General features: G+C 35.5%; 3 protein-coding genes across 6 annotated transcripts in view; 1 reads left to right on the top strand and 2 right to left on the bottom strand.

The window, feature by feature from the left end:
- The window catches only part of LOC132909017 (tetraspanin-5), a 190,711-nt gene that overhangs the window by 160,969 nt on the left and 17,599 nt on the right, over positions 1–12,143 (bottom strand). The window lies entirely within an intron of this gene.
- The window catches only part of LOC132908981 (U2 snRNP-associated SURP motif-containing protein), a 199,995-nt gene that overhangs the window by 114,664 nt on the left and 73,188 nt on the right, over positions 1–12,143 (bottom strand). The gene's annotated exons all lie outside the window — the stretch shown is intronic.
- Positions 1,550–6,541, top strand: LOC132909404 (uncharacterized). The gene is made up of 6 exons (XM_060964207.1): positions 1,550–1,827; positions 3,453–4,175; positions 4,649–4,890; positions 5,034–5,195; positions 5,266–5,586; positions 6,105–6,541. The coding sequence occupies exons 1-6, from the start codon at positions 1,668–1,670 to the stop codon at positions 6,141–6,143; spliced, it is 1,647 nt and encodes a 548-aa protein (XP_060820190.1). The 5' UTR covers positions 1,550–1,667; the 3' UTR covers positions 6,144–6,541.

The raw sequence follows: 12,143 nt of genomic DNA on the forward strand, positions 1-12,143 counted from the left end.
AGAAATGTTCTGTATGTATATATGTATTACCATTTAAGTAAAACTACAATTTAGCGATTCTCCTAGTACTATAATTCCACAAAAAATTTTTAAACTCTATCTTTATCCATTAAAGTCGATGAAAAAATTTTATGTAGATATTTTTCCACTTTATGTTTCCTATTTCTACATTTCATGCGTATGTACATATACATGCGTTACAAATAAGTAACATGTATGTGATATTGCACACGTATACTGCACACACAGCAACTATAAAAATGCATCTTATATCCATTACCATGAATTTTTTCTTAAATTTGTACAATAATACCTAAGATACAATAGCACGAAACTCAAAATTTTATTTTAAAAGTTGATCCAAATCATCGTTCGCAAAATCTAGTTTAAAGAAGAGAATGAACGAATTATAATACAAGACAAAGTGAAATATTGTAATATCGTGGACTGCCTAAGAAATATCGAGTGAACTATAAACAATGTTGCGAGAAAGCCTAAGTGCCAACAGACCGAAAGGGTCGGGAAATTTCAATGGCCCAAGTGGCCCATCAAAGTATCGTCGGTCCTTCGGTCGAATGGTTACGCGGAAAAAGACGTATGTGACCGTGATCCGGACGGTTACGGAACAGGTACGTGGTGGAGGTATGAGAAAAGACAAAGGGATGCTTAACGAATTAAGAAGCAGTCGTTAACCGAGAGTCGAGCTGTGAGGAGTTAGTAAGTTGTGAGTCGACAGTTGAATCGAGTGAGAGTTGCTGAGTTGTTACGAATCATAAACTGTTATTTGTGTATAGATCCATCTGTCAATAAATTTATCATATAGGATAGAAATCATTAGAAATCCTAATTTCTAATATTTCTGAATAAATAATTCTATAGTAATAATAGGTTTATTTCGTAAAAACTGCTAGAGATATCATTTAAAATTGCACAGAACAGTGGTATTATCTTATATAATTTACAAATTCATCTACATAGCGTAACTGAATTTACTTGTTCATTTGTGCGAACACTTTCGTCTTCAGTTTCTATGAGAATTATAATTATCTGTAATTACATAATTTTTCTTGTGTCTGTACGAGTCACAGCATTTTCTATAATAATACTTTACAATCGCACATATGGAGAATTTTATTTGCCAAAAAATTTGCTATACGATACTTTTAAAAAATATTAATATCTGACATCATTTGGGCATAACATACGTGTGTGCATTTCATAGAATTGTCACATAGAATTATCAATAGAGACGCAAGAGTGGGGTCGATGACAAAGCTATATATATATATATCTTTTTTTTTTATACGTGGGGAAATCCTCATGGACACCGACTAAAATCCCACGGAGGTCCGCCTGACACTCAACAAAGAGTCCCGGGATTTCTATGACGATGTATATTTCTTATCGTCTGATATCATTTTATTGATAATTCTATGTCTATATATATATATATGACGTACTTCGTCATCGACCCCACTCTTGCGTCTCTATTGATGATTCAATGTGACAATTTCATGAAATGCATACGATATATATATGTATACGTACTTATATCAGGAATCAAAAGATCATTCCCCGGCGTGACTTCGACATTGTTACACGGTCACTAGTGCGAAGGAGTAACCGGAACATTTTTATTTTGTTTTCAGTAACTTTTGCATCCTATCATGGATTCCTTTGAAGAGAGATTTGCATTTTCGTTAAACCTTGATCAAGCTAAATCAGACGAAGATCGATTGAAAACGTGCATCGATCAATTGTTCAAAAAGCCTATAATAATTGAAGATACAAGATCCACAAATAATGCTGTAATGTTTGGTGCTATGGGTGAGTACGATACAAGTGTATATTATGTCTCTTATATTCAGATTTTCAGATATTCAGATCTTCTCTTAGTTTTGTACATTACACTTACTTTGATATAAAATGTATTATGCGCATATAGTATAGTGGTCTGTTTGTTAAATTATGTATTGCAATTTCTTCATTTTCGGAGAGCATTGCACCAATCACTACAGGTGAATTTTGTATTAAATATGACTTATAAACCATCAGTTGGTGGAACAGCTTAGTCGTTATAATCACATAATTTATTATGTATAATTTATCTATTATAAGTCATTATTAACAAAATTAACTTACTATAACTAATTGGCATTTGTGTACTTCTGTAAACGGAAATATACACGCAACTGTGTATCGTAAATTTATGATACTAGAATGCCAGGAAATATACACATATACACGTATCGAATTCGAATGAGAAGCGATTTGTTGAATTGACGGATAATGCACGTATTATGTGCACACATGCATACATAGATGAATTTTTGAGATGCATGGGATATTTGACATGCAGACTTGGCAATACGATCATAAACTTGGATCAAATTTCAGTACTCGATTTGCAATTTTATCTTTAGAAATGGTAACGCTATTTAAAACACTGTATCTTAACTTCTACGAATGAATTAAATATCTCGCCACGTAATATTCTTCATTTTCGGACGAGATATCGTGCAATTGCAATGTCGTTCATGTCGACGTTTTCAACGACGTATCTCAGATATCTTTTCGTTAGAAATTAAAATTTCCAGCCCAAAGAGTCGGACAAAGGACAGTTGGTAAGACACAGCCCGCTTATGAATATGAAAACAACTAGCAATCGCTATTCATACTGATAGATCTAACGCCGCTTCGTCTAACGCTGATTGAGGCTTCCGGGAAAAAACTGTGTTCAGAAGAAACAGCGTTCCATGAAGCAATGTTAAACATATCAACAAATTCATATATGCTTTAATGTGAACTTTCCATTCCTAACAGTTTATAATTAAATCTTAAAGTATTCGTTTGCTTCAATCAAATGAAATTTCTTTCACACGCATATGGAATTGCATGATCATTTAATTTGAGATTGGCGTAAGTCCATTTTTTGTAAGTAGTAGTCAAACCGTCGAGACGAAAAAAGATTTTGGTTCAGTCGATTCAACAAAAAAAAAAAAAAAAAAAGAAAAAAGTATAAATATACTGTATAAATAAACTGTGTGGTTAGTGTAAAAGCTAACCACTAAGTATAACAGTATGAATAGCGACAATCGAGGCCTTGGAAGCCTCAAAAATCTGTCATTCGGAATGTTGAATAAACGAATGTCAAATGTTGAATGAAAACTGTAGTTATTAATTTCGATTAGAAATAGAATACTATGCAACCCATGAGCGACATTTGATTGTCATATTAAAACACATAGACGTGCGATATCTCGTCCGAAGCGTATCGCGATTAGTCGGAAGGAGCTGAAACGTCATATCGAAATAAAGTCTCCTCCAACGTTTATTCATGATCGATTACAAGTCAGTTAACAAAGTGCAAAAATTCATATTCACGAACATATTGAAGAGAAAATAATCGAGAAATGCAGGAGTCACATTCTTGTTTCATTTTTTGGGAATAGCACGCACAGCCATGTCGAACATGGATTATAAACCAGCTACCAACTTTTGTACCAAAGGATTGCAAGAGATCGTTCCATACTGCGAATTGTCTGCAATGTTATACTCAAATCGTGCTAAGGCATTGGGATGCCTTAAAATGTACGAGGAGAGTTTAATAGATATCGATAGAGCCATCGAAATTTCTCCCAATACCGAATTAACCAAGAATTTCAAAGATATAAAGATGGAATTAGAAAAAAAAGCTCCTCGTCCGAACACGAAACCAAATAACAGAGATCACTTCGAGGATATACCATCGCTATCGCATGACGAAAACAAAGATATTTCTGGTATGAGCGATGCTGTTCGCTTGGTTCATTGTACAAAATATGGTGTAAATTTTGAAGCGGCGAAACCCATCGGCACCGGAGACGTAATTCTAATCGAGAAACCACAAGTAACGTCTATCTTGGAACCAAACATTGTTGTTGCGAATGTATGTCACTATTGCCTAAAACGGTACAGAGCATTACTTCCATGCGAACAGTGTAATAGCGCGCTATATTGTTCGAAAGAATGCCGTGCAAAAGCATATGAGGAATACCATCGAATCCAGTGCAACTCTAAGAATTTTCCAAATGATGTTCAACTTGTAATAAATTTGTTTATGAAGATTACGGAAAACGGTGAAAAACTTACAGAAGCCATTAAATATTGCGAGGAGCTAGATACTATGAGTGCAGGTAATGATAATTTATTAACTCGTAATTCTCTATTACACCATCATCGATATATACATAAATGTGAATTGAAGTTATTAGCTTGCGCAGAGAAAGAACATACTCTTCGACGTATTCTTTTTTCTTTCTGTATTACTGTCTTGTATTTAACGCTTCGTGCCAAATTTTGATAATTTCTCTTTTACTCGTAAGTGTATTTTATATATCCGCGATAGAACTATTATTATTAAATTGCGAATGTTCCTGCATTTACAGAGAAATTATACTTACGTAATACAAAAAGTGTACAACATATTCCAAATGGAATTACCGATCGTAATATTTTAAGGGTGAAATACATCTCGATTCAGTTTCTGTTTCGTTCGTTGTATTCGTAAGAGTGTGACTTGCATGAGCTTCCATAATCAATCAATGAAGAAGAAATTTGTATCGTCTCGTAACTTCGTCGTTAACAACATCGTTTCAATTTTTAATAGATCCGAACAAAGAATTTTGTACGATACGTGATAATTTGGGAGACAATTTGAAATCCGTCCTCAATTTGAGTATATCGATGAAGAAGAATGACAAGAAAAATGAAAAAAATATAATGAAATCAACCCATATCGCTTCATTCCTACGAAACCAGACCACGTATGTGCAGGGATACAACGATATCTTAAGTATCGCTAAATTATTATTCCGCTTATTCTACATCTTCGATGTACACGTCTTTATGGTGAGTATCAATCAATTTTTAAGTGCATTTCTTTCAAAACGCTGCGATTAATGTATAATTTTATAAAATGCATGCAACAGTATGTAAAAAATCGCTAATTGAATAAGTTTTCATATAGTAGCTACTAATCATATATTTTCCAGGAGGATATATCGGTTGACGCAGAAAGTATAAGTGGAGTATACAATCTGTATTCCTTGCTTAGCTTGGTTCGTCATTCTTGTTGTGCGAATACAGTCTATTCGATACACAAGAATGGCGTGATAGCTGTACGCGCAGCTAAAGACATGAAACCAGGTGAACAGGTAATAAATTTCGTCTTTTCGTTGCTATTAACCTGTGAAATAAATATTTGTCTAATGAAGTACTTTGCAGATAACTTTTAATTTTCTACGTACAAGTAAGTACACAACTTTCGTAATCGAATATTTACCACGACATATCATACTATGGGAAGAGAAACGTATTTTATGCAATTGCGCGGCTTGTGAATGGAATTATGATTTTAAAGCTGAGCTTAGTAAGAAATTAAAAATAACGAAAGAATTGGAACGACGCCTACGTAGAAAGCGATTCGATATCGACGGCTTGTGGGAATTACTCAAAGTAATTAACAACGTGAAAAGCCGACCATGTTTAGAAGCAGAACTCTTGAAAGCTATCCTTCCAGATATCTATTTGGGAAAGCGGGACACTGTAAGTATTTCAAAGTTTATTTACACAGGTTTACCTGCAAATCTAAATTTTGCTCGCGTTGCATTCCATTGATCTTGAAATATTTTATCTCAATTTGACACACATACATACAATCAGTCGTGAAAGCCTGCACAAATAGCCTATCGAATTTTGTGCTACTAATTTACCAAAGAAATTAAACGCACATTTTGTCATAAAATTATCTATGCGTAACAAATTTTCCTGGATAGAGATTACTGATTACGTAGGAAGATGGCAAAAACTATTTACAAGACACTATTCTTAACTTGTAGTGTTACTTGTATCGTTGACTTAATCCTAAAGCAAACTATAATCTATTAAGAAAGATGAAGAATTGTTCACCCTGTATGTATGTCTATTAAATGAATAATATCATTTCATCAAGCTAGTTAATCTTCGCTTCTTACGTAGTTTGTATCTTATTCCTTCTTTTTCTGCCATCGTTTAAATACAAATTAATTTATATTTATTGTTTTGACGACTCAACTGTTTTTCAGCTACTGGACGACCTATACCGATTAATTGGAATTTCGTAAATGAGTCTCGTTCCTGATTATTATACGAGGATGCGAGCAAAATGCATAACAACCTTAATCTTTCGTCTTTTTAATGTTCTCTTAATGTTGTAATATTAATTTTTTACTTCGTATTATATTTTAGTGGCAAATTTAACGTTACACACAAGAAGTATTATTTCTACTCTTTTATGCGGTGTTTATATTTGGTTGCTTATTATTTCTATATTTATCCGTCTTATTTTCTTACAGTATTTTATAATTATATTATATTTTATTATAATTCGATACGTTACAATATTTCTTATCCATACAATTAGTTTTAACAAAACAACATTAACATACCTATATAATGTTAACTACATATTAACTTGTAACATTATTTTTAATATAGTCTAATAAAAAATATTAATATTCATTTTTCTCCCATTGTATGTACATTCTTACGATATAACAGATTTAACCACTTAACATACACATTTATATTTATTCTAACTATTCGCACTTTATGATTCACAATGGTCAAATGTAAAATATATATTCATGTCTTCGTGATTCGCCTAACTCGATTAAATTCCCTTGAAATTTAAGATACATTTTTTAATACAAGCAAATTCTATGCGGTCGATGTGAAAATGGATATCGCGTCAATTATTCTTTTGAACGTGTAAAACCTCCTGATATTGCAGTATCTTTGTAACAACATAATTCTTTCGATATAAGCGAATGAATTACGTGCACGATACAAAGTCTGTGCTTCGTAAAATATCAATGTGCAATTATAAAACAAGAGGCCGAACAAATGCTTCGGTATATTTCTAATCATCTAAGTCGGCTATCGATACAGATTCACTGCCGTTCTACTTGCGATGCAATTAGGCCAAGGATGAAACCTAACGGCCTGAGTTAACGAAGCTTCGCAAGGTACAACGATTTGAACTCTTCGCGATCTGCTTTTATAGTTCCAAACTAAGATAAATGCGAAATCTTCGATAAATCGGCAAAGTAAATAAATTAACGGACTAAGTCATTAGTATGATAAACGTATCTTATGTTAAATCCTTGCAAATGTTACATATGCATACACTGTAAGCTTACATATACCTAGATCGCATGTCTAATAGGAAAGTCAATCAGAGAGTGATTCAAATATAAACCGGGCTTTGTAACTTTATATTTCAGTAAAATGTTTCAAAAAGAACAGTTCGGTTATTTTTCTATGTATTTTCCTCTCTACATTTCCGCCACGGGATTGCTAATTTTTTCGTCCCAGTTTCGTAGAAAGTGGAGGGCTGGGTCAAGAGCCAATTACGCACGAATTGCTCTACTTCTTCGTGGCTGTTGAAACGTTGTCCTCCTAACGCCTCTTTAAGTGGCTATGATTTTACGGAACTTTAACTCCTTCCGAACGATGGAAACCACACTTCCACGACTAATATTAATCTTCCAGCAAATTTCGTCGATCGTTGTGCATCGATCGTGCTCGATCGGTTGCCCAACAGCTTCGACGTATACCGGCGTTACCCTCGTCTCGGGACGTCGCGGATGCGACGCGTTCTGAACTTATCGACGTCCATTGGAAACCGGTTTATGTCTCGCGAACCCTTGGCTTCTCGATAACGTGTCATTCCCAAACCGTAGTCGTAATCTATGCAAAATTCTAATGAATTTTATGCAGCCAACCTTTAGAAACTTAATAATTATGCATCGTGCGACGGAAGATGGTACTGCTTTCTCGCTCATTGAGTTGTGTACCGAGGAAACGGTAAATAGAGCACCACGTGGGGTGGAACGTCTTTAAGACACGCCTATTTGAACTCCTACGCAGTTCCATCTGGATAACTGACACAGTGCAGATATGGCGTGTGCAGTCCGGTTAATATCGTAGTCTTTGGATTGCTGATACAAAAAACACGGTTGTTGTACGTTCTATTGATGGAATTCTACAAGTGAACTTTAAATATTCACCACGCGACGACAGAATCACCACGGAACTGTACCAGTTTAAAACATTTAAACTTGTTTTCCCTAAAATCGCGATCTTGAGTTACATCACTGTTTCAGCAAATGAGCGATACGTACAGACTCCCGTTCATAAATGTTAGAACTATTAACTTCAAACGCGACAATAAAAATTGATCTGGGTAATAAAACAACTGATCGATCAAAAAAATTTGGGAAAGTCATTCGTAAAAATTATAGAGAAATATAATAAGTTTGGGATTTCATACCCCTCGCGATCTTATGATTCGGACTACCCTTAGAAAATTTATTTAGATTCGAAATAAGGAATAAAGTAAAAGGTTCTTCCGCTTCACAGCCAAATAATGAAATGGTTTACAGAAGAATTATTTCACCTTCGAATAAACTAACGTATAATTATTTTAGAACAATTCGCGGCCATATAAGGTTATACGAGGGTGACTCAAATATAAACGAGACTTTATTTTTAAAATAATTTTATTCAGTGAAATAACATAGCCAAGCACATATTATTTTTCAACATAGTCTCCTGCTTTGGAAATGCATTTTTCCCAGCGGATTGGGAGATTTTTGATCCCAGCATCGTAAAAAGAAGAGTGCTGTGTCAGAAGCCAATTGCGCACAAAGGCCTCCACCGCCGCGTCGTCTTGGAATCGTTGTCCTCCTAGTGCTTCTTTAAGCGGTCCGAAGAGATGGAAATCGCAGGGCGATAGGTCAGGACTGTAGGGAGGATGATCAAGTGGAGTCCACCTTATTTCCTCTAATGTTGTGCAGGTTAGAGCTGCTGTATGAGGCCTGGCGTTGTCGTGGAGGAGAATGACGTCTCGAATCGGTTGGTTACGCCTTTTCGAACGATAAGCAACCTTTGCCTCCCTCAAAAGCTCACAGTAATAAGCAGCATTTATTGTGCGAATGTTCTCCTCCGTAATGCTGGTTCGAGGACGACGATCATGTTCCACATTTTCAACCAGTTCACGTCCTTCCTTGAACTTCTTATGCCAGGCAAACACGCGAGCCCTTGACAGTGTCTGATCCCCGAACTGTGCAGTCAATCTTTGCAGAATTTCTATTGGTTTGACGCCTTCATGTGTGAGAAATTTAATAATAATGCGTTGCGCAACTGAGAGGTGTACTTGTTGCTCTGACATCTTGAATACTACCGCCAAACGTGTCTGAACTGGACAACGGCCTGCTCTCCTCACTCCTGACATCCCAACCAATGCACACTAGAAGCGGCCGCTCGCTCCCTTTAAATTTACGCGCTCAGAAACAAAAGTCTCGTTTATATTTGAGTCACCCTCGTACATGTTCAAATATAATCACGGAGTGATTTAAGCAGCTCATTTAAGAAGCCATCTAATTTCATTCGTGAAATCTGAATTTATAGAATGCATGAAACCATAGAATAACATATACAACACGCGATTTGACGTGGATTATTATACGTGTTGATTTATTAAAGAGACGACTGATAAAATTGTAATAGTCGGTGTATATCACTTTGCCATGCCAAAATCACATGTTTCACTCAGGACGTCGCGGGAGTATTTTTATTATTCAAAACATATAATGGCAAAATAATAATAAATCGATGATGTAAGACAATATTCTTCCCCAATGGACCATTTATCTTATTGGTGGTCACTGGCGTCTTGGTAACAGTTGATAGCGACGTATTATAACAAGGCTTCGATTATTTCAACAAACCATTCGCATTCGTTATTTCGTCGTAAGCAAGACGTCCAGAATATATTGTTGAAACGTGTAGAAGATATTAGTAAACGGTATTTGCTCATTCTGTATATAATAGTAAGATATGTTCACGCTTCTGACTTCGATTATACGATTATAAAGCAGCATTTACGATTATTTCCTAAGCTGTGTTTATAATAATATTCGTAGATTACCCCTCAAAGATATGGATGCGAACACAGTGCACCGTTAGATGCAAGATTTGTTGTCCTTTTTTTTTATTGATATTCCAATAAAAATGTTTAATCGTTCAATGGGGCACTTGTTGTTTCAAAGTATCTTCTATTTATAGATTATATTCAAAATACCCTAACTGTCAATTTTTATACAATTTTTACAACTGTAAGAAGTTCAAGCGCTCCAATTACCAATGACCATGGTGGCGTCACAGGAGAAACAGTGGCCAGTCATATATAACCAACGTAGCAGTCAAAGTGTTAAAATCACTTTAAATACAAATACAGAGATAGTTTATACCGGTGGTGATCGTTGCTGGCTCAATGCTACTGTTCAACTCTACGCTCGCTATTCGACTGTATGACTCGCTATAACGATCGTCCTAGAGAGCACGTTCGTCTGTTTGTATCGATCGGTGGTATTGTAAAAAGTTTGAATGTAACTTCGGTTGACGATTACAAACAACGGCGATGATATTTTGTCCGGAGTTCGTTTACCTTTGAACCTAGCAAACCAAAACAACGTTGGCAATCCAAAGCACAACAACATGAGTCTCTCCCGGTTGGAATCTTCCATTGATTCATGTGCCGCAACAAATTGAATATTTAACAATACAAATGCCAAAGTTAAAGGAAACAGAGTTCGAGAACAAATATTGAATTTTATCACTTATAGGATTCTTATTACGTTGTAGAACATGTGGATTTTCCCCTACCTGTGCTTCCATTGATATAACCACTGAGGTCTTAGTAAGACCCTAATGATTTTTCATGTGAGTCTCATTTTCTTTAATACAGTGTAGAGCTCCTTTATTCGAGCAGCCATTATCCAAATACCCTAATATCCGGACATTCTATTATCCGACCGCTCTATTACCCGAACATAATATTTCCCATGCCTTTTTCCGTTTCAGATATGTTCGTATTTTATTAACCTTCGCGTAAAATGTATCCTTTGCTTCATGTGATGCAGTGAATTCTGATTAGAAGAATTTAGTGCGAAACTGATAACTATCGGAAGGAAATACGATACGATTGAAACACTCGAATGCGGTGCGAGTGCAACAGAATTAGCAAAAATACATGGCGCTGGAAAAGTCGCAAACAAGGACATTAAAGCGCAGAAACATGATACTGAAAATTATGCGAAGCACGTAGATTCCATGGCAACGGTAGGAAAGCTGCAAATATATTGATCGTGTAAATGACTTTACACAAATGGAAAAAGCAAACAAAAGTGATAATGATACGATGGCTTCCCATGCCGAAACATTCGTGGAATTTGAAAAGGAGCTGGGATGATTCGAAATGCAAAATAAATGTATTTCGATACAGTTACTTGTGTTGAAAGAATTACGTGGCCTAGCAGCCAAAGAGAGTGGAATACATACATTAAAAAACAAAACTAGTAGTAGTTTATTCGTTTCAGCTTACTAGCCCAGAAATTCGACTTGGTTACATAGGTTACGATATATACATTATCTTTATAATTCGTTACCGAACCTGCCTTACGTAATTATTTATTTCCTAGCTTTCTATTCTGAAATTCCCTTTGGTTTGTTATAAAACACTTTTCTTTTTTAGTACTACCTGAAACTATTTCATTGGTTGCTATTTACACTTCACATTTTGCACAGCCCCCATGGTTCATTCCTCCGTCTCTTTCTCCCTTTCCTCCCTTTTTTATATTCCTAGCCATTCGACTACTTCCGCCCTTTCTTCTTCCGATAGTATTTGTCCCATGCTCAGGCTTGTCCTATCAATTTCTTTCCACTTCCAGTGTTCAAATGTCCCTTCACTGCTTTTACGAAATAAGCTCCTTTCCTCTTGAGTCCTTCAAAATTTACGTGCATTTTCCAAGCTGTCGCGCCCTGCTCTTGGCAATTACCTTCTCCCCCTTGATCAAAGAAACTATCATTAATTTCTTTAATTTACTTAATCTTAATACGCATTTGAATAAACGAAATTTCATATCAGAAAAATGATTGTTCCATTACCCGAATAGTTTCGTCTACCTTATCCCGGATAAGGAAGGCTCTACTGCATATGAAATAATACAGCGACGGTGAAAGGAAAATTGGAAGAGAAAAACGTAATGTAATTCTACAAA

Source organism: Bombus pascuorum, chromosome 7 (assembly GCF_905332965.1).
Source record: "Bombus pascuorum chromosome 7, iyBomPasc1.1, whole genome shotgun sequence".
NCBI lineage: Eukaryota > Metazoa > Arthropoda > Insecta > Hymenoptera > Apidae > Bombus > Bombus pascuorum.

Coding starts and splice junctions, on each gene's coding strand:
- LOC132909404 (XM_060964207.1), top strand. CDS start 1,668: ATGGATTCCTTTGAAGAGAGATTTGCATTTTCGTTAAACCTTGATCAA. Junction 4,176..4,648: donor GCTAGATACTATGAGTGCAG/GTAATGATAATT, acceptor AATTTTTAATAG/ATCCGAACAAAGAATTTTGT. Junction 5,196..5,265: donor ACATGAAACCAGGTGAACAG/GTAATAAATTTC, acceptor AGTACTTTGCAG/ATAACTTTTAATTTTCTACG.